This window comes from Diabrotica undecimpunctata, chromosome 4 (assembly GCF_040954645.1).
Source record: "Diabrotica undecimpunctata isolate CICGRU chromosome 4, icDiaUnde3, whole genome shotgun sequence".
NCBI classification, from domain to species: Eukaryota; Metazoa; Arthropoda; class Insecta; order Coleoptera; family Chrysomelidae; genus Diabrotica; species Diabrotica undecimpunctata.
In genome coordinates this window covers 62,206,270-62,230,676 of record NC_092806.1, presented here as the reverse complement: position 1 = coordinate 62,230,676, position 24,407 = coordinate 62,206,270, and the positions used below count along the sequence as shown (strand labels likewise).

The 24,407-nt window shown below is 33.2% G+C and overlaps 1 protein-coding gene across 1 annotated transcript in view; it reads right to left on the bottom strand.

The window, feature by feature from the left end:
- tna (Zinc finger MIZ domain-containing protein tonalli) overlaps window positions 1–23,675 on the bottom strand; it is a 34,790-nt gene extending 11,115 nt beyond the window's left edge. The window contains exons 1-7 of the mRNA XM_072529574.1: window positions 23,451–23,675; window positions 18,064–18,282; window positions 3,044–3,272; window positions 2,197–2,681; window positions 982–1,406; window positions 556–899; window positions 26–354 (exon numbers count right to left, since the gene is read on the bottom strand). Of these exons, the coding sequence (XP_072385675.1) occupies window positions 26–354; window positions 556–899; window positions 982–1,406; window positions 2,197–2,681; window positions 3,044–3,272; window positions 18,064–18,282; window positions 23,451–23,473 (2,054 nt within the window). The 5' untranslated portion in view covers window positions 23,474–23,675. The remainder of the gene's footprint in view (window positions 1–25; window positions 355–555; window positions 900–981; window positions 1,407–2,196; window positions 2,682–3,043; window positions 3,273–18,063; window positions 18,283–23,450) is intronic.
- Between the last annotated feature and the right edge of the window lie 732 nt (window positions 23,676–24,407).

The following is a 24,407-nucleotide window of genomic DNA, read 5'->3' as shown; positions in this document are numbered from 1 at the left end:
TATTGATATTTTTATAGAAACTTACTTGCACACCGGACACCTCCAAGCTCCCCTTTCACAGTTTAGCTGCAGGTATGACTCCAAATCGAAGCATTGTATGTGTTTGCACTCGTGTCCCCTGGCCGGTAAAGTTATCCTCTTGAATGTAATCGGGCATTTCACAGAAACTTTCAGCGCCGTCTGCTCTACTGCGTCTCTATCACCGTTACCAGTGGCTGAGCTACCTGTGTTACTGAAATTTCTCTTGATCTTGGCAATGCAGTGGTCGGCTGTTAACAAACGTTTCCTGAGCAAACCTTGAAGAACAGACCGAACGCTAGGTCGATGAACAAGTTGAAGAACGAAAAGATGGGACTGAAATCAAATAAATACGAATTAAACTATATTATTTATTAAAATAAACTTCACGCTTTTATCCACTCCATAATGCAGAAGCAAAAGTAGATGCTTCGACATTCTGTCCGCCTAACTCAAATTCAAACTGATGAGTGGCTGGAGGAAAAACGTTTGGAGGATATGTTAAATATGGAGATATTTGAGTAAAAGTTGACTTACACAACAACACGCCGATACAGTAATCTGTATGGTGTTCCGACCAGGCTGACATACATCTTTTAGGTACAGCGGCTTGTGTGATGTCTTATTCTCCCCCCTGTCGATGATAAGTGGTGTAGCATTAACAGAAACTTGAACTGACGCAGGCCAATTGGTATTCATCTGCCTATCCTCGTGATGGAAGCACTTTAATTGAAGCTCCAAATCTTGCCGCCACATCAATGTTTGGTGAACAGTAGGCTTAAGTTGGAAAACGTGATTGCTGACTGCTAGGTTATGTTCTAATCTGAAAGGTGGGAGAATGATACCGTCTCGTACTGGGAAGGTTAGCCTCAACTCGTCATCTGAAGTAAAAAAAAATTAATGAAATAAAACTCTAACTAAAAGTTTACCGCTGAATTTATTAATGAAGAAAGTAAAACTTACTCTGCATAGGTAGTGGTGGTTTCAAGTCATTAAAATTAGGTTTAACATCCGGATTTGGACTAATGTATGGTGGCATACTACTGGCTGGAGTCAGTGGAGGTGTTGGGTTCCCTGGAATAGGACTGTGCTGGTAATTCATGTTGTTTCTCATCGCAACATCTTGCTGAAACTGTGCTGAGGAGGAGCTGCCATATTGACTGCTGGAGTTGGCATTACTACTCATGTATTGACCAGAGTTGTTTGAAGGAAACTGGCTTATAGAACCACCGTTAAAATACTGTCCTTGATTAGTATAAGGAGGCGTGGCCTGGCGCATTTGCCTGGGATTCCCCATTGACATCATGTTACCAGGTCCAGGCCCAAAGTTACCTGTGGGACCTAACGTCTGCTGGGATGGATACTGGCTGAAGTTAGGCTGCCTCGTGCTAAAAGATAATTAGTTTTTTAGTTGTGCTATGTATGAAATATAAACAAAAGACAAAATAAATGTTACTAATGAATGTTCGTTCTCTTTTTGTTCGCCAGTAAAGATTACTTTACGGGTGAAGTCTGAGATATATGAGAACAAACAGATCGAACATATAACAGCTGAATATGACATCTTGACAGAAAACAGAAAATTTAAATTGAATGAAATACAAAACAAATAAAATACATAATGGAGATCAAAACAACCATGAAAGGCATAAGAATAAGTCCAGATATTACAGTGAAAAAGGCTTAGACAATAAGAAAGATTGTAATTTATAATTGAAAGGCATTAAGCATTAAAAAACGGTGTAATAGTGGTACTAGTAGTTTATGGAAGCCTTAAATTTAAAGAAAAGCGGAGCGAATATATATAGTCAACAGATATATAAAGGAAAACATATCCTACAACTACATAAAGAAAATATGTAGCATATACAATCTTGACCTAGAAACTTTTATAAATAAGTGTAGATACAGAATTTACTATAAATGCTAGGGGTTGGGCGATGGTTGTCAATAACATAGAAGTTTGAAAATGTTCTGGAACTGTTTTCTTATGGCGTGTTTCACTTAAATATTTTTTTTTTTTTTATTTTTTGAAAACGATTTCCGAATTGGAAAACGAAACGTTAAAACAAATGTAAAGGGCAATTCTCATTACAAGTGATTGTGGTTTAATCCCATATAAAATAATATATAGCATAGAAGTTAATAATCATATAAGAAACGATATATTCAACTTACCTGTTATATGGATACTGGCCGTTAGGATTAAAATTAGGATTCATACCGGCAGCCATACTAGGATTCATACTGGGGTTCATATTTGGATTCATGTTAGGATTCATTGAAGGATTCATAGAGGGATTCATAGAGGGATTCATCGAGGGATTCATCGAGGGATTCATTGAGGGATTCATTGAGGGATTCATTGAGGGATTCATTGAAGGATTCATAGATGGATTCATTGAAGGAGTCATTGAAGGGGTCATTGAAGGATTCATAGGACTCATACTGGGGTTCATACTAGGATTCATTGTAGGACAGGTGTTTGGATAGCTTTGTTGCGTGCCACGTTTTTGATTCATATGCATTGCTGGCGAGGGATATGGGGTCATTCTTCTGGGGTACATGGAGCTAGAGTTCGGTCCGGGACCGGGACCCTGCATGCCCATTTTAGGCCCCATGCTGCTCATCATGTTGTTGTGCATTCCTCCCATATTCATGCCCTGAAAACAATTTTCTCGTTATATTTGGATTATAAAAGACCAATGTTTTTTATTTTAGTTAGAGACTTTAAAATGTGTAGAAAGGTTTACATAGTGTAATTATTCAATATAGATATAAAAATGGTTTGAAATATGAAACGATCTAACAATATCTTCTGGGAGGAAACGTAAATTACTAAAGATTCGTTATTTCTGTCTAATGTGCGCTAGACTTGTTTCAGGCTCTTTTTTGGCTAGATTGTGCAATAAATATCAATCTTCCAATATGAGCTAATAGAATATTAGTTCACAATAGATTATTTTTATAAGATTACTTGGCAAAATAAATTATGTAATTTCCGATATAAATATAATGATCTTACCATGGGACTCATGCCATTCATTCCGTTCATGCCCATCATGCGTTGCTGATATCCCTGTTGGTATTGTTGATTAGTAAACTGGGAATTATCTTGCAGAGCAACAACACTGGCTGTAGCTGTAGCTGTTGCCGTCGCTGCGGCCACCATAGCTGCAGTACTCAAGGCGTTTCCGCTTCCGTAGCCCTGATCACTACCATTCATAACATTGCCTGCACCATAACCACTAACACTGAAAAAGAAAACAACAGGTGAAACAGATATTCCGCTATTATTACTTAAAAAATGCGTTAAGCTATAAAAAAATTTTTGTTACGTTTTAATATTTAAATACTTAAAAATCAGAATTTTTCACATCTTTTCAGCCAAATATGGCTGTTGTTTATAAAACGTGACCTAAAGTGAATTAACCTCCAATTTTGTGATATGACATAACCTTGTCAACAATTTTGGCGGTTATATAACTCATCTAGTCGTTTTTTTTTAGAACGATTTCCGAAGTGGAAATCGAAACGTCCATGTTTTAGGTAAAATGTAGTTGCCATTACAATCAATCGTGGCTGACCCATACAAACATATCATTTAACTTAGAGTGTTTCACGTTATCTAAGTCAAATGTTTATTCGAGAGTTGTGTTCTCCTTGACTTGATTGGGTTTCTTTCAGTTTTTATTTTTCTTGTAATCAGAAGTCAATAATTCGCCAATTTCGGACAATTTTTGAATGCACCGAGGCGACTTGTGGATGTTTTGAATAATATATGCCTAGAATTTAGTTCTTTTGACCTTTTGTGTGAGTATGTGTATGCACAACTCTCAAGATCTTGTTCGCCCTTTTTTAAAAGCAGAAAACAATTATTTTATGTTGAAAAACGTTTTTAGATTACACATAGCAATTATCTAGAAGTCAATGTTTACAGTTAAATTTCGTATTGAGCAGTTTATTATTCAATAAGTTTACTCAAAGCATATTCATCTTAAATTTAAACTAACAAAATTAATTATTGGTATCTAGCTTTTAATAAATGTTCCTTAATATATAGTTCTTCCCCGGTAAAAAATGGAATTATTTTAGGATTGAAAAATCAATTCCTTGGGAACAAGCTCCTACAAAATCTCAAAATCCAGTGTGTGAACAGTGACGAACATTTGCGTACAATGGTGAAGGGTGGGTCGCGGCTATATAAAAAAGGGGGAGAGCAAACAAATAATACAAGCACTATTTGTGGAGCACAATAGAGCAGAAAAGTAAGCGAGAAATAACCAGGAGTGGATTAAGGCTCTAACTTTTTGTTACAAAGTGTATCGATAAAGCTATGGACACGGTAGTGAGTGATCTATTTAGTTTAAGAGAATTATTTATACGACATGAAAGATTTAAAGAATGATTAGCAGTATGGACGCAGGCGAGAGCTTAAGAGCATTGAACAACTGGTTTTCTTAGGAAGAAACAGATCGTATAACGCGAAAACGTGTTAAATATGTATTTTTCAATGTTGAGCTCAAGAAGATTCGCTCTAGATCGAATAATTAAAACGAATTACGACTGAATTTGAACTAAAAACCTCAAAACGTTTTATTTAACTTTTTATTTCTGAAATTCCTTCTCATAACGAAATTTGGATATCCTCGTAGTAATGTTAATAATGCTAATTACATTTCTAAAGTGCGATGTGATGGGATCAATGAGTTATACAAGATTACGACCGCTGCCACATCAACAAAATATATGCCGCAGAAGCGGACGAAACATCAGGAAGAAATAACCTTACTCATGGGAAATACGTTTGTCACCACAAATCAGTGATAGATGAAAGAATCTCTGAAGAAAATGAAAAATATACCTACATAAAAATATTCTACAGAAATGAAAACCATGGCAGTAATATAAGAAGATTAATTCTTCTACTGCTTTGGTTTCCTTGTTCTAGCTTCAAATATAACTCATTTCATTGAAGAACAACTGTATCCCCAACCGCATTCAACGTTGAGGAAAGCATATCATTAATAGACATTCAAATGCAATCATGCTAATTCGCTTAATTAAACTGTATATAGGATATAACAAAATATAAAAGAAATCATAAATTTCATAATTTACATCATCTTTTTCTTTAATTCGATACTACCAGAATACAGTAAGGAATTCAATGGAAATCATTTTTTTAAGCCGTTTTAATGTTGGAGCCGGTCGTACTTCTTGTACCGATTGAATTATTGTATATCTTTTATTAGTGTAACCTTCTGGCTAGAGTAGTGTTAACGACTACTTACGTGGCCGGGACCGGCGGCTTTACACGCCCTTGCGCGGCGGGGATAGAACCCAGGCCGTCTGGCTTATAAAAGCTAATACCATAGCCACTGAGCTAGGACCGCCACGAAAGTAATGTTAGTAATATTCGCTTTAGTTCTGCAAATAGGCTATTAAAAAAATTGTGAAGAGGACAATAAATCCTATATGTAAGTACATCCCTGATCGAATAGAAACAAACGCAGAATGGAAGCCAAAGAGGAAAAAAAAGCTTTTTTCATTTGGTTTAAAACGGTGGGTAAAAACAGCGAGCGAAACAAAAGGCATCGCAGAGGGCGATCATCAATTGTCACGGAAATTTACACTGGAGGGAGACGACTGCATAGTGAAATAGTTTTCTACAGTTATAATAACTGGAAAAGTATGTTCTGAGGAGCACTTTGTGTTCTATATACTATTACTAACAAATTGTAAGGAGAAATTATTTTTTGAAGATCTTGAGAATTCAAAAACATGGTAACAAGAGTTACGACATTCCATTGACAACAAAAAAGGTTTTTGCTAGATGTTATTTAGTCGACATTCTATTCTAGAGAGTTGAAACTTGAACATTGATCGATAAAACAATTACAACCGTGATACTAAAGCACATACTGATGACAACGCATGGCTTAATGTCAGGCAGCTCTTTAACTCTGTTTTGAATGTTCAAAGAGTCACTTGTATGAGCCGTGAATAATGATCCATCTTCGGTAGTTAGTTTTCATGAAACTCCCAGAAACACTATTGAAAATTGTTATGAAAACAAATTCACCACACAGAAATGAATTTTATAGATTCGATTAATAGTGTGATGGCGACATGATTGATTTTAAAATAAACAGTTATGAAAGATCGTTTACTGAAATGCTGTTTTATTTTGGGCTTATACTCATATATCCATGGTTGATCAAATATCAGAAACTTAAAAAACAACTTTGGAAGCACAATGACATAATTTTTTTACACGAATATTTTTTGAGGATAGGCAAATTATGCTGTACAAACGGAAATTAAATATTGTTGGCAGGCAAATTTTCTTCTAATATTAAACATTAGAGAGCAATATTGCCAAAGCTCTAATTAGTATAACGGTCATAGTCCTTGCAGAGCGTTGATCATTTCTGATTAAACATCTGATGTAGACGACCTACAATAGATAAAAAAGTGCCTTACAAAAATCTAGAAAAACTTATTAGAAGGCGAACAAAAAATAAAAAGGTGGAAGAAACTAATACGAGTAGAATGGTGGAATATAATGAGTATTTTATTGGAGGGTACTTGTGAAAAAGTTAAAAAAAAATGAGACCTACAAATAATTGATACGTACAAGACGATTTATTGTAGTTACTGATATTGTTATTCTTTCTAACGATGTTACAATATTTTACAGCCTCAAACACCACAAAAACCGTTTAACAAAACTCGAAACACGAATTAATTCATCGTTTCCTTTAATCCCTATCAATGTCGTATCGTATCAGTTATGAAAATAAAAGTTTGGCTGTTATACCTTCTATTATGAGGACATTTTTAAAGAATAGGTACAAATACAATAACAACAGTACAATAAGGGTAAATTCATTATTGTTATATGGCTGGCAATCTGCTTTCGTCGTTCGTCAACCGAAATATCAATCCCTCGTTCTATGTACGCATATAATAGACAGTGGCGGACGCTGATATTTTTTTAATTCGACTTACGTTGACACTAAAATTACAAGTAATTAATGGTGAAACACAAACGTGACGTGTCTTCTTCTCGAGATCAGCTTCTCCCTTGGAGGTTACCGATCAACGTGACAATTCTAACTTTAGAATACTGTCGCACAGAATAATTTCACTGACAACAGTCCAAAGCATTCTTGCAGATTACGCAGTCAGGAAAATCTACTACGTTCTTCACTTCTATGACGACTTTATCTTACATTATAAGTTGTAGTCTATACATCCACCTTTCAAGAAATAGTTCTGGTATAATGATATTAACAATTTCTCCATACTTATAAAAACTGATTCCGCTTGTTCTATACGAGACATGATTTGTTGTTTGTATAAAGATTCTTGTTAATTAATGCCGAATCTGTTCGATTGCATTTTCTATTGATGTATAGTTGATTTGCTGTGTTATGGTTTTTTCCTTGTATTTATGTTGAAGCCATATTTCTTACTGCTTTATGTTAATTCAGTCCTAATACCAGTCTCTGAAGATCTTTATATCTTTCCGAAAAATGTGTTTGAGAGTGTATGTTGAAAAGCATGGGGGGGAGAATACATCCTTGTCTCAAGCCTTTTTTACGTAAATTTTTTCTGATACAAGGTTATCGGTATTAGTCTTAAAGGTTTGATCCCAGTAAAAATTAGAGATATAAGAATGATAAACAATGTTAAGTAAAAAAATTGTAGCAGTCTTCACCTCATATATCACCTTGCCCTTTTCTACTTGCTAAGCCAAACTTTCCAATGTAGTCTTCACAACAGCCATCGCCAATTTTGTCATTAAAATTGAAATTACAATAATTGTTAGCTTGCGCCTCTTTCATGATTACCATACGTATTAAGTTTTTCGTAAATTATTCAGCTTCTTGATCTCAAGTTGACCTGAAGAGGTCACAAAATTTACAACCGATTTGTTGATGTTTTTGCTTATTTCTACGCTAATATAGTGGTATTTTCCAGTGTTTCCGGAGAAGTTCATAATTCAGTTTTGAGTAACACATTTCCCAGAGCCAGAGAGTTTAGCCACTGGACTAGACTTGTAAATATGTATTACAAGTACATTCGTCTTTCTGGACCTGTTTTGTCCCCAATCTTCCCTACATGTATCTTCTTATCAGCTTTTCCCTTTTCAGGGATAACTGTTCCTTATTTTTCTTCACCACTCATTTCTGTCAACAGTATCTAGTATTCATTTAAACCTTTTTCTCTAATGTCCTCCGCCAAACAGTCCTTCCATCTTCTCGGTTTTCCTCTTATTCCTATTCCCTCAACAGCTCTACCCTTAATCCCACACAGTCCTTCCATATTCTCGGTTTTCCTCTATTTCCCATTCCCTCAGCAGCTCTACCCTTAGTTCCACATAGTTTTTATTTCTAAGTATTACGTGATCAAACGTGTAGTCCTTTCGACTCTAATCACGTCGTTCCATTTCAGCTATCTCCATCTTCTTTTCCTGAACCTTCTTTATAGACCACACTTCATCGTCAAATACCAACGCAGGCCTCACATCACAGTCTTGTATATTTTCCTATCAGACCTTCTCCGATTTTTCGATCACAGAGTATCCTGCTCATTCACTTCCAGTTAAAGTAACCATCCTTTATCCTGTGGGCAATTTCTCGATCTGTTGTACCATTGTCCGTTATGGAAGTGCCAAGGTATTTAAATTTTTCTACTCTTCCTAGTTTTTCTGCAAGCAATTTGATATCCCCAATCATTCCTGTTCCTCCCAAGCATATATAGTCCATTTTCGACTCCTCCGTCCTCTGTCTTCAATAGTAGTTCTCCAACTTCTCCTTTTACTCCTTCAACATTTCTTTGCTCTCCACAACATGATATCATCCGCAAAGAGTATTGACCAAGGAGCTCTCTCCCTGACATTCTCTCTCAGTACATCCATAGCAAGATTAAAAAGTTGGGGACTCAGTGAAGAGACGGGATACAAACCATCGGACAATTTGACACAAGGCCTTAATTTGGCGTACGCTCCTCCCTCATAGTATTCTTCACGAACCTTACGTACTTCTTAAGATCTATAAATACCAAATGTAGGTCTTTTTTTCGCCGTATTTCTCTATCAACTGTCTCAAAGCAAACAAGGCATCCGTTGTCCCTCTTCCTGGCATAAACTCTCCTGCTCTGTCCTTAACCTTTTGTGATTCCTGTTTTGTGAGACATGCCATTACATTCTACTTTTACTTCATATATTTATATACACATACAAGTTTTTAAATTACTATTCATGGGTTCACTTCCTTGGGTTGTGATATAGTGAACAGGACTATTCCAGGATTTTCGGGGTCGTCCCCTTTTCCTCCTTCCTATGGGGCTCCATTCGGTTGTTATCTTTATCCATCTGCTGTCGCTAGTTCTTCTTACATGTCCATACCACTTTAGTCTTTTTGTTCTATTATGTCTGTTTCTATTGATGTTCTTTGCTTTATTTCGTCATTACTTCCTATCCATTCTTGTTACCCTGCAGCATCTTCGCAAGCATTCCATCCCTGTTGCTACTATCTTACTGCTGTTTTTCTTGTTTATGATCCAATTTTCAGCCCAATATGTCATAATACTTCGCACTAATGTTTTATAAATCTGTGTTTTTGTCTTCATATTTAGGTGTCTATCCCACCATACTGAGTTAAGTTGTCGGATTGCTGTTCTTGTTTGTCCTAATCTTTGTGTAATTTCTTCCTCTGTTGTTGCCTTTTTCGTGATTATAAACCCCAAGTATTTGAATTTATCCTTTCCTTTGATTGTTATGTTGTCATCAATCTGTAGATCTTCTATGTCTTCTTCACTTGTAGATAGGTACTCTGTTTTCGCGAGGTTAATATCTAGGCCAGCCTTGGTATATTCTTCTTGTAGTTTCTTCATAATGTAGGTGAGGTCGTCTTGATCTTGTGCAATCACTAATAAATATTAAATAATGAGATAATAAATATTAAAAGAAGTTCCATACATGTTCCTGTACCAAGCTACAGTTCTTACAGTCCATTAGATTCATTAGATTATTTCTAAGAACGTACTTTATCAACATTTGGTTCTATCAAACCTTCTTGATTGCCACCATTTTGCTGTGATACGCGAAGTAGATCTGGATAAATCACCAGATAATTTTTTCCTATATAGAAAAAAAATACTGGTAAAAACGTCCTAAATATGAGTAAATCATAAGAAGAAAATTATGAAAAAATAAAAGATACTGATTTCACTATAAAAAACAGCACGATACGAGGATGTATAAGGAACAATTTAAGAAGACAACTGAAAAACATATTCACGTCCAGATATGCGAAATAAATGTAAACTTTTGTCACAAGGCATAACTGTTTTACATGAAGATGAATAAAATGTTTTTAAAATATAAGAACTTAACTTACACACCTCGTATGCTTCCCTACTTAATTAATAACCAAATAACGTTCTCTATGCGTTTATTGACAATACTCGATTCCACCCCCTTTTTTCCCAATGTCATACCCCTCGTTCTGTCAGTAGGTCACCTTTGTTTAAGTCGAAAACCGACCCTAATAGTGTATTCTACACGGCCAAAAATACCACCCTACCTGGGGTCGTAACTTGCTCGGTTTCATGTGAATTATTATATTAGACAGAAATATATATACACTGATATTTTTTGACTTTGCTAAACAACCGTTACGAGTTTTCACAATAATGCTGTTATATTCACTGTTTGCTGCGAACGGTTTGTGGAATTATATGGTGAATTGGATAAATAGTTTGGTCTCGGGTACCGTTTATGCGGTTTCAGCAATTTATTTCGGATATAAAATTTATTATTTTCCTTATTGTAGGTGCAATTTCTAACGTCACGTGGTCGTTTTTAACGAAGCGGTGGTTTCTCTAAGAGACTCGGTATTTACAGTAACTAAATGCATTTATTTAACGAACATATTTTTACAGAGAGGCACAAAAATGTCTATAGGTTATTGCAGAATTAAGATACTGATACTATTAATGATAAGTTATGATATCGCATGTAATACTTTTTTAAGTAATATTATTCGGAAGCTGCTTATTTATGACATCTTAAATTTACAATGCTTTGGACATAATAATTACAAGAACAAAGAATAAATACTTCAAAAAGTTAAAGAAAGCAAGTAACATTCTTAATTTCAATTAGGAAAAAAAGACAGAAGAGAATAATGGACACTGATAAAGCGTCGATAACTTTAAAGATATGGCAAAAGCTGACTAAAAGATAGTTTCGAATATTGTGGCTCAAGTCACTTTCAGCAACTGTTCAAGGCGTGACTACTTGAATCAACCAAATACCTGAATGTGCCCGGTAAAAAAACTTCTCAGAAATCTTCATTTCGGCTATTGTGACGTTCTTTTGACATATTCTATTTAAACGCTTTTAGGGGCAGATAACAGCTGTGAATGTTCTAAAATATTGTAAATCTGTTTTGAAAATAAGTACACGGGTACTACCTACCTGAGGTACGGTTAAGTATGATTTCTTTGTTGGTCTGGGTTAAATATAATTGGTGAGATTTAACGTTCAAGTGATGATCTGACGGTAATTTATGACAGACTTACAAATTGCAATGGTTCTTTTTATCATCTTTGAATTTTTGAAATACTCGTTTCGAAGACGGTAAAGACAAATATTTGTAGACAAGTAAGGAAGGTTGACATTCTTACTGCGTTACTGGGTGAATTCCTTAAAGTGAATGTTGCCATAATAATTGTAACAAGTCAGAAAATCATAATTTGGAGTAGGATATAAAATTTAAAATTGATCATTTTTCATATTTTGGATTGGTACTTTAGTACTTTCACAGTAATCAAATCAGAAAATGGCATATGTGATCGAAACAAGAGGCAATACAGAAGAAACATAAAGCTAATAATAATAAATACCCGAATGTTAGAAATTAAAACCTTCATATCAATATCTGGGAAAAGACTAAGAATTGAAATATCAAATACCGAAATAAGCAATCTTTGTAACATCAAGAATTAGGACGAAGAAATATAAAATATAAATCTGATTGTTTTTTTTTTCGAAATTCGTAATCAAGTAAACTAAAAAATGTACCAAAACTTCAAAAAGGTGGAATACTGAAAATGTTTGACCTGAAATGCTGATAAAAATATGAAATTGTCTTATTAATAAAGAACTAAACAAAAATAATACATATCAATGTTTACTGTTCAATAAGAGGCGGAATGGAATGAAAAAATGTCTGCATAACAGTTTAGCCACGTTTGGAGAAGGTAAAATATTAGAAAGGCACAAAATAAAGTTGTTGGAACAAAAACACAATACGTTTAATATGCATAAAAAGGTTAAACAAGCAGTTGGTCTTCAGAAATCAACACAGTTCAACAGATGAACATCACCACAGATAAAAATCAAAAAAAATCGGTTGCCTGTAAAGTCGGTTTTACGGGCGAAGATTTTACGTGACAACGTCTTTTTCTCGGTAGAATATTTATTGATATAACTCGGTATTCCAACGCCAAGAACGCTCGAGAAAGACAGAGACACAAGCACGCACCGATTCAACGCGCCTAATTCTCTAGTGCTGCGCGCGCAGCGGACCGATCATGTTTGAGTGGGAGAGAGACGCAAGGCATTCGCCGGTCCGGCGGGCCTCTCTCTCGTTCGGTGACTCATCGTAACAGACGTGAGCGGGCGTTACACTTTTTCATGAGTGACTCCGAGCCACAACCTAATTTAAGACGTTGTCACGTCAAAAATTTGTATATGGACCAAATACATACAAAAACTCTTTGATAATAATAGGTCCTAACAACCTCCTTCCTACATATGTAATGACCACTTACAATCACATCAGATGAAGCGGAGAAGCAAGCAAAGCATAAGCCACAGCTAAAAGATGGCAAAGCTCCTGGGCCTGACAATGCATATGCTGAACTCATAAAACTATTATTTAACACCGACAGTATTCAACGCCTAACAAAAATATTTAAGTAATATATATTTATATATATTTAAGCAGGGTAATATCAAGAACATGGATGAAGTCGACGTTTATTGCTTTACCAAAGTATCCTGCAGTGATTTCGGGACTATCAGCTTAATGAACCATCTTTTAAACTTATTTCTACAGATCATGACATCAAAGGATATATAGACTGTGCAAAGAACACTGTGATCTAAGAATTATTAGCAATTTTTACTGGAATAAAACATCGCCTATCCGTACAAAGGTAGGAGAATCCGATAATATCAAAATTAAACGTGGGGTCCGACAGGGATGTATACTATCGCCCCTGCTGTTCAATACATAGACTGAGGAAATCTTTCGAGAAGCAGTAGAGGGTGTTGTAGGTAGGTAGGGAGGGTGAATGTATTATTAACACAAGATACGCGGACGACACGGCGGTATTCGCTGACAGTTATGAAGTCCTCCAGGAGTTAATAAATAGGATAACAGAAGTAAGTAAGACATATGGACTTTCACTAAGCATTAAGAAAACAAAATGTATGACAATTTCTAAGAAGGAACAGCAATTTGGACGAATCAGTGTGAACAGTTAATAGGGAGAGTGACAACATAGCTAGACTTAACTTGTTACGAACGTCAATGAAAATTGGGACCCAACTCAATACCCATAAAAATCAGATTACTACGATATTATGTCTTTCCTATATTGTTGTACGGCGGTTAGTAGTGGACTCTCACAGACTCTACCTGTAAGAAATATGAGGCTGTCGAAATGTGCTTTTATCGTCGAATCTTAAAGATATTTTATACCGACCACTTACTCATCAGGACATTTTAATAAGAATACTATAAAAATCTGTTAACCACAATAAAAAACAGTCAAAATTCATGAGGATCAGTGAAAGATATGGATTGCTGCAATTAGTTTTACAAGGAAAAGTAGAAATAACGAGAAGGAAGAACAGGAAGGCGAAGGAATTCGTGGCTGAAAAATCTACGTACATGGTTCAACATAAAAACCAGAAATATTTTCAGGGCAGCAGTGTGCAAAGTACAGATTTCCATGATGGTCGCCAGCATCCAAGACGGATAGGCACAAGAAGAAGAATATGTAATAACTACAAATATTCAGAACCCAAATCAAAGGTTTGAAATTTCAAAGGTATTATTTTTATCGACTACATTAACATTAAAAAATTTTTGATGCAAAAATTTAACATTTTCATCGTTACAAATTTGGTTCAGTTTGTGTTGTGAATAAAAAAAGTTTTGGATAAATTGAAGACGTGACAGCAACAGTAAATGTATATTTTCAAGATCTTGCAGAATGTTACTTCACAAAAGAAATTCGGTATTGAAATACGCTAGTTACTTCACTTTTATTTAAATTCTCCATATTTGAATCAAAATCTCACTTTTTCCGAACTAGAATGAGAGCCTTTAACCTTGCGTGCCTTCATGGTTGAATATTTTTTGTCATAAATAAACGGTAGACTTTATACTTCAAAAATGATCTTTATTCACTTATATTCTCGAACTCATTCCAATTCTGTATTACTAAAAATCTAAAAATAATGTTACAGGATATTGCATGGCAATGTAAAAGTAAACAAATCAATATTTTCGCAAATATTGTTATTTTTCATTTAGTACTGTCTGTCTACTCGTATTCACGGACCCATGTTTGTTATTGAGAGTTCCAAACTACCGCCATTAAAGGTTGGTGCAAACACCAGCATAAACAATTATTCGTTCACGTACTGTGTTAACGTATGCAGTCGGGACAAAAAAACAATAACAAATTAATGGGACGATGATTTCGCCTATGATATGCACTGTTTTGATACAAGATGAGAAAGTTTATATCAGTAAAATGATTTACGCTTTTAATAATTGTTCAGTCAATCGGTCAAGGATGCCTTCAAGAAACTACTGACTAGAACAATGACTTAAAATAAATGGACCTGAATCATCCTTGATATGTGAACGAGATAATTGTTGTAGCCAATGCAAAACGTATCTACAACTGATGCATGAAGACTTATATATATTTGCCACTAGCATTATAGATCTCATCGTCGAGTTATGGGTTTTTGTATTCTATTCCTTCAATTATGTTTCCTTTCCTTGCTTCTATTTTTCTTAACCTTTCTATTAATTCACCTATTCCACTATCCACTTTATTATTTTTATTGTACCTATATTTTTTTACTTTTTTTTATTTCGTTTTCTTCCTGCACCAGCTCAGCTGTTTCGATATTCTGTAGTGCAGTAAAAAGTCGTTTTATTTCTACTTCTTACAGTTTTCTCAGTCTTTACTGATTTTGTTGTAATTTTCTTATTTAATTAAGCTACTGTTGTTCTTTGTTTTGTTTATATCTCTTGTTATATTTTTCAGTTTTTCTTGTCACGTACCGATTCCGTAAATGATCCATTTTACCAATATTAATTATATGCAATTGCTAGACATTTTGGTCTGCTAGATCCACTATTTGGCTTATTATGGAAAAATACCATTTCTTGAAATGGATCGCTAGTCTATAGTGGTTGATATTTTCATCTGCCCAATACGCCACCCATATTTTCACTATACTATTTTATAATATTAGGTTGATCAACTAGCACCCTCTTTTTTTGTAACAATACATACTGCAATAAACTAGAAAAAACTATTAAAAAACTTGATTAAATAATAAAAGTTGAATATTTTACTAGATTAGAAAAAATGGTGGATTCACCGGGATATCGAAAAACCCAAAATCCAATTCATTACAAAAAAGGAATGTCATATATTTTTTTAAATATCACTTTTTGATGTCATTTTAATTCTTAGAGCATTTTATATGTTTTCTGTGAAAAGGACACATCAATATACAACAAGTCAACATAAAAGTCCAACAAAAAAAATTGAAGTTAGTTTGAAAATTATAGGAGTCCTGGACTTATGCGGAAATAATGAAATGAATCGGAATTTTAATCAATGGACTTGTGTCCTTTTCAATTTGACTGATTCAATTATAGATCCGATCACTTTTTTTTCAAGTCATAAATATTGAAAAATAATAGGAGTATAAATAAGGTTGCTAAAGTTTTATGCTTTTACGTAATAATTTTCAAATAAATCAAATCGGTTATTGCGTAATATATAATTAAAAATTGCAAATCCTGGTTCGTTTTCTGTGAATTTGTCGTTATGCATTCATCTATAAATGTTCATTACAAGGCAGTTTTCATATATTATATCAAAATTGTAATCAAAACATTGGTATATATCCATCAAATATGATGCTAGGAACAAATCCAATTAAATAGAAAAATATGTAAGTAAAAGCCTCCATTCGGCGATTGGTTGATTCTCTAAGCAGAGCTTAATGTTCTACTGGGAGACAAAAAAACAACGACATTGTGGACAAAGAAGTAGCTAAAAAAACTGTTCATGTGACTGATAATGTTTCAAATTGTATTAAGTAAGTGATCAAAATTCTGTCAGATTTTAACAGTACTCGTTCTTTTAGAGACTTATCCTAAAAGATAAGAACTAATAGAATGGCGTAATTGGATTCCATGAAAATTTCAATACCGTCTTACGTAAACTCGTTTAAAACTGATTCCTGCATTATGGTTTTAGAATAATAAATAATAAAAGTTTCCATAAAATTCCCACAAAGGCCATTTTAAACAATATTTTTTCTGGTATCAATTATTTATATTATTAATCACCACAATACTGTGTAACATATTCACACGTGAGGTTTATTGACCACAATGTTTTTCTACCAAAATATTGCCCTTGTATTCTGTTGACAATATTGAGGCAGTTTTGTTTTGATGTATTTATTAATTTGATGATACCTAATCTTATTTTTTTACATGCTACAAATATACCACAACAAAGGAAGGTGTGAAGAAGATGCAAATGATGAAGGAAACAAACGAAAAAAATGGAAGGAAACACCAAGGAAAGAAAATCTATAAAAAAAATTAGTTTTTGGTTATATTGTTGGTTTTCTTTAATCATCTCAGCAGACAAATGAAAAAATAATTGGCATAATATGATCCATAGAAATATGTTGGACAAATCATTATCAAAATGCTTAAAAAAAATAAGCTATAGAAATACACAAAAATCAAGTAGCAAAAAGTTCAAAGAATGATATTAGTATGAATCGTTTTGAGAAGCGTTATAGTCTCTATGAGGATCTAAAGGTTATATCGGCCTAAGAAAGCAATCTACATATTCACAGTGAATTAGTTAAGGTACTTAATGCTGGGAGACGAAATAGGAATAGGTTTTGATAAAAAAGAATGAGCACGAAAGGATTTCAGGGCACTATAGCTGAGGGGAGACTATAACTCATGTATCTTGACAGTAGTATCAACATTGCTATATCTTTCCAGTGCTACTGTATGAAGTGGAAGCGTGGACTGCTATGCTTAAACGCTTGGAAGCCTTTGAGATGTGAGCATACAGACGACTACTAAGAATGAGCTGGGTCGAGACAGTTAGAAATGAGGAGATGCAAAAATATGAATTTTTGCATCTGATCATTGAGGGAAAGATCTAAGGTAAACGTGCTCCTAGCAGACGAAGAACATATCATGGCTGAAAAATCTAAAACGGTAGGGAAAATCGACTACATTATTATTTAGAGCTACTGTCAATAAAGTCGCCCTAGCGACTAACGTATCCAACGATCGATAACGGTCATGGAAATAAAAGATACTTGAGAGGAGATGAAAACGAAATCAACATCAGTAATACTGAAACTCATAAGAAATCGTGAGGAAAGAAGCAAGCGAAGCTTGACAGACCATACCGACCTCATTTTTGACTCGGTTAATAAAAAGATAATAAGCAAGAAAATAGGCAGGGTTGGCAGGTCACAAACCAGAATTTTAATTTGACTCTCATAGAAACAGAGATCTATATAATACATTCAAGCATTTTTTTGGATTAGTTACTTGCCAAGGCAAGTGGAAGGACTATGAATTTACAAAGAAACAAAGTTACAAGTGCTGGTACTGTTTATACTGATACCCAAATTGTGATCAAAGAAAAAGTACTCACCCTGGAGGTACACCCTGTCTATATCCTCCTTGATAACCTCCTTGCTGCACTTTGCCTGCAGTTCCTTGAGCTCCTATGTAGTTGGGGTTAGCGGTAGGCGTCGGGCCGCCCGTATAGGCGCCCCCGTGGGGGCCCGACTGCGTCGTAGTGCTCACTCCCCACACCGTGGTCACGACCGACAACTGCTGCTGGGCGCCAGCTCCCGGTCCTGTCCAATCCCTAAAGCAAGAAAAATTGTGTTCATTACTAAAATTTGTAACATTTAGCTAGGCCTAGGTGTTAATTTGACAATGTATGCAACTGGTAGAGTACCTACAAAAGTTTAAAAACCTTCAGTAATAATTTTAGTTAACAGAAATTAAGTATAAATTTGAACAATAATCAGAATATAGTTGAATGCCTTATCCTTCAGTGTTACTTATTTAATAATCTCATTGTGAAAAGCACTGTCAGAATGAGGAGTATAAACTTTGACAGTGAAGTCACAGCAGCCACTTAGATAGTCTTTCTCAAATACTCACTGAAATATACAGGAGATTAATAAAATATTTGAGAATGTTCATATTTGCTTTGTATTTTTGATTAGGTATGTAAGTACTTATAAGTAAAATTTTATACTAAAATATAATATTTGAATTTGAGTCTGTTTCCATAATCACGTTTATAATATTTCAAGCTCTTTTCAACTGTATTATTTAAGCATATATTATTAAATTTGAACATATTCTTTTCTCTTATGGGCCAAAATTATTTTAAGATCCAGTTCATCATTCATTTAGAAATACCATGATGTACCTATTTTATTTTACTGTACTTGACTCCTTTCTTTTTTTGTATGGTTCTTACTATTCATTTGCACCATACTTCAGGAAAGTTCAGTAACAATAAAAAGAAAAAATGAAGGGATTAAAATGTGATAAAAGGGAAAAGCATTAAGCCACATTGAATGCAGACATATGAATCACCCAGTACAAAGGGAATTAAGTCCCCAAAAAAAAACTGGAAGAAGAAAATTATTACAGGAAACAGGCACCAAGGAGATCATTCTCCTTTAGGGTTCATCTAAACGCTAGAAACCATAATGGCTATGTGAACCTTCTTGGCTGTAGTTTTGCATGGCTTACATGGGGAACATTACTTCAGGTTCCCAAGCCAGGATATTTTTCATGTACCCACATTTCTTTTACATAGAACACTGATATAATTATTTCACTCTCAAGACAACACATTAGTTTTATGGAAAGATATTATAATAAAAAGGATAGGCAGATTATTTAAAAACATGAATGCAATTTTTACTCCTTTTATGAGCATTTGTAAACACTAGCCTCGAGCCTCTCAATTAAAACTTGGTTTAAACCAGATTTACAGTTTTAGTATCTGAAGATAATTTAGAAATTTATTTCAATGATTCTCCATTACAATAAAGCCAATGGATCACATGTATAATAAGATAGAGAAATAATAATATAGTATACAATATGTGTGCTGTGTAATGAACCAGTGTTGCCATTTTTACGAAGACCTTTTCTTTATAGTAAGTATCTTTTTTAAGACCCTCTAAAATTAAAATGTTATTTATTATGCATAAAAATTGTACACTAGATCATTCTGGCTAATATTTTTATGCAATGAACAGTAAAATAAATTAATGAAACAGAAATAATAAAAAGAACTAAGTATTATTAGCATACAATTAATATTAATTATTAATATAAACTGAAAAATAAACTCATCATCTGTATGACTTTCAAAATATATGTTAAAGTATCACCAGACAGATGAAATGAATTGCAGGTGGAATTTATGAAAAGGACATAAATATTAGATTTGGTATACACAGTGAATTCTTTTCAGAGAATTGTAGTACGTACCATGTTACAGGGAAACATTGTGGCATACAGGGAAACTGAAAAGAACATTGCCAGTTCAAGCATTTTTTTTAAAAGATAATAATTTAAAAAAAAATGGAAAAAACTGTCATAATTTATAGACTTTACAGTATTTCTAAAATTCACAGCTCCTTGTCTTCCTTTTATTTCTAGTTTAATTTTTGATCTACATGCAGTAGCTGCTGATATCTAACATATTCTTGGATATACAAATAAAATTAGTTGAAATGCAACTGATACACACATTCAGAATGTCAAGAGAACTAAAATAATAAATACTGGAAAAAAAGTTACAGACAACCAATAATGTCATTTGCAGACACAAACAAATTCCAGCAAGCTTATAATAAATAATGATCCACATTACCATATTAAAGCACTGAATATAAATTTTAATAGATACAAAGTAAACATTTGTTAAAATCTCAACTTTTTGAATTAAAATCACTGAACAGCTGAGTCCAGTTTCATCAAATTATTCAGTATGAATTCCACCAATTTGAATGTAATTGGTGTATACATATAAATATTTAACCAGTTTCCAATGAATGTGATAAAAGGTATAAATGAATTATTATCTTTGCATCTTACAAACACTATGTACAATACTCGTTTATGTGAAAGCTACTAAGTACTTTGGTAAGAATAATCTTTTGATATGAAACAAGAATCAATTAAAATGTTAAATGAATTAAGTAAGTAATGGTAGATTTAAATAATGGCTTTAAGAAATGTAGTAAAAGTGAAAAATGTATCTTTGATTAGTTGATTGTAACATGATTTACAATAAAAAAGTATGAATCACCTTTAAATATTTAAGAAACATTTTTCTTTATACCCAGAATTTGTGAACAATATTAGAATAAGTGGCATATATTTCTATACTATAATTATTTAAGTCATTTCATACTTTTCAGAAGAGAGTTAAATTTTAAGTGAAAACTGACCATTTCAGTCATAACAATTCACCAGATCAAGAAAGCTGAAAAATGTAATTGTTTTTGGCATTTAAAAAAATATGGCATATCATATCATAAAATAACAGATACAAAAAATTAATGTAAGAAATGCCATCTCCTGGTATAGTTTCTATTCCATAATAGTTATCTAATAAAATTATGTTTTTCATTTTTAAACAGTCATTGTTCAAAATTGACAGATCTGTGACTAATTTAGCTAAACAAATATTTGGATTTTATACACAATACTACAACAGTTAATTTTCTATAAATTCTAACTTTTCTTAATATTTTTAATAAGATATAGTTTATCCAAAATATAGTAATCATCTTGGGAATGATTAATTGATACATGATACCTTGCTAGGATGAATGAACAGACATTTTAAATGAAACAATAAATTGTCATTTTCAGTAAAAAATAATTGAATTTGAACATTATTTTACAGTTTATTTAGTTCAGTTAGTACTTAACGAAACTCTGAGGTCAAATTATTTTTAAAAATTTCATCAAAAAAACTTTCTGTAATTTTTGGAAAAAATGTGATGGAAAGATAACATTTTTGCAAAGTTTTTAAATTATTTAACATTTGATACATACATAAGTAATATAAAAATATTTTTTCTGGTTTGTTTGGGATTGGGAAAATTCAGTTTTCGATAAACATGCTAAGTTTCTTTCTTTAATGTTTACGATAAACCACAAAGAGTAATTTAAAAGTTTTCAGTAGAACAATTTTACCAATATTATCAATATCCAAAAAATCAAACTCTCAAGTAATTAAAACTGAAAAATCGCAATGAAATTTTGAACTTTAAAATACAACGAAAAGTTAATAAAGGAGACAGCACTTAAGAAAATTTGATATTGACAGTACTGCCAGGATAAATCATCCAATAAAATCTGTCAATTTTTTTAATTTATCTGTTTTTGAAAAAATAATTTGTTTTTTTTTATTTTCCCAAAAGAATGTAATTATTGTATCTTGTTATCAAAACCTTTCCCTCATGAAAATTTGAATTTTTACTAAAATGAATTTATACTAAAAGATAAAAGAGATAATTATGCACGTTTTTTGTTTACTTCTAGAAAATTATTCCAAATATATTTATAATTCCTATATTTATAAAAAAAAATGCTAATGCGTGACAATGTTCACAAATCAAAGAAGATTTTTTGGGAAAATAATATTCAAAATATATCACGAGTATTGGAGAAACCAATATTGGCAAAAATCATTGAAATAAAAGGTACTTTTAGTACCAAATTTATTAATTTTTTGAAAAATCTTTTTAAACCAAAGTATCTCTTTATATAAGGTTCGTCAATAAGGTAGACAACTAAGTCTTTATTTCAGAAATAAAAGATATTTTTGTACTTTATAGCAATTAGAATTTTAAATTTTGTTTTGGATTAAAATCATTTATCAAAATATTAGTCAAGACTTACATTCATAACATTTTTTGAAAATAATGTTTAAAAAACCATGTTTTTAACAATCATTTGAAATGTTAATCGAATACTTGCGTTTCAAATTATTATCTTGTTAGTTTGTTCAATTCAAAGCATGTAAAAACAGTCCTACCTCAATGTTGCATACATTGCATCCAGATCTGAAAACTAACAAAAAGCTCTAGCAAAAGAAAGAGTCCATATCCTAAAATCCGGAGATGTGAGATACTGTATCCAAACGACTTGTCGGAATAGGTGGATAAAACTGTTGTGTGCACTTGATATCAAAACAAATTTTGTTTATCACACGAGTGTTTATTTACTAAGGAAAGTTATTTTTTGCATTGCACATAATTATGAAAAAGCACAAAATATTTTATAGTCACATGTTGTTATTGTCACTTTGTTTTTGCTAATCCTTTGTGGAAACACTTATCAACACTAGTGATTTGAAAAAATCCAAGTTCTCAAGAAATCGCTGCAGTCACTATAATCACTGTGTAATTTCCTTTTTAACATCCAGGTAAAAATAATACCTTTTGCACAAGTCACAATAGAGTCCATATAGGTAGTCACTTCACTGTCCCAATGTATTCAGTTTTGATTTCATCACAAGTCACTTTACACATTTATTGTGAAGTCTACAAAATTGTTTAAAAATGAACAAAAACAATGTTGAATTAAAAAATAATTTAAGAAAAATCTATAAATACTAACTGTAGGAAGCGTTTATTTTAAATTATGAATTCGAAAAAACATTACATATTAAAATTTTGTAGCCTACACAGTTTAGTTTATGTGAACAAGTACTTAGTCCCAATAATCCTTAGAAGTCACTTAAATCCATAGTAAGTTTAAGGCAGCAATTTTTAAACACCTTGTTTAGAAATCCATAGTCGTTTAAACACATAGTTAATCCTTTAAGTACAGTACACCTTTTTAAAACCACTTATTTTTGTTGATGGCACTAAATTAATCCAGGAACTAAATCCTTGAATCCAGTTTTTCACTTCACCAAATTCCGACAACTTTAACTCACATCTCCGAAAACTAAGATTTTGTCAAAAAAAACAACGAAATTACCTGTAGGAAGTATATCCCAGCATTTGTGGGTAAACATAAAGAATACAAAATTACGTTAACACTGCGGACTTGAAAGCATAATAATCCCAAACAGACAGATTTATATATTCAGTTGAGAACACACTCTCCGTGTGACGCGTACTTCTCCGTTCGAACACGACGTTCAACTGTCTGCCTGTGGGAGAAACAACGGCACGTAGTCCTCGTTGGTGGGGGGCGTAGGGGAAGTTTGACCCGACTGAAGCTCGTTCTCTCCTCCATTCCGTGCGGCCACAATATCGGTTATGCCGAGCGGTGTTGCCGATTCTCTGGGAGCTAACCGATACCGTGGGTGGGTTAATACTAAGCGAGAACTTCGGCCTTCTATCATAGGCGTCGACAGAGATCGGCCAAGACGTTTAAACTTACTGGTTTAATAATGCGGCTGTGGCTATGGTATGCCAGTCTTAAAGCAGAGTGCCGTGGTAAAAATTTTTCCCTGACAACCATGGCCAATCAAAGAAATACGAGAAGTATCTTAAATAAAAAAAAACGTACATAGGTTGAACCATATACAAAGTGACTTGCTAAATATTTATGTAGAAAGTAAAGTTAAAAAAATTAGAAAAAAAGTTTGATATTATACACGAAACACCGAAATATAATCATAATTTCACTGTAAATTTCATCTATCTCTCAAGCCAATGTAACATTTTGGGGTAAACAAAATTTCTACAAATATGAGTGTACATATACTGGACAGTTTTATACAAAAAATCAAAAGTAAAACAACAGCAGCTGGAAATAAAATTGAAATATAAAAGGTAATAACAAGAAAACAAAAGAAGAGCCCCAAAAATACCTGATAAAATAAATAAAAGAATGAAACAGTGAATACGGTTTGTGGAAGGGACGGTTTTTTTTAATCTGCTATAAGTGTATCATTGACGTTGACAATTTAGGTTCTTTTCCAAGATA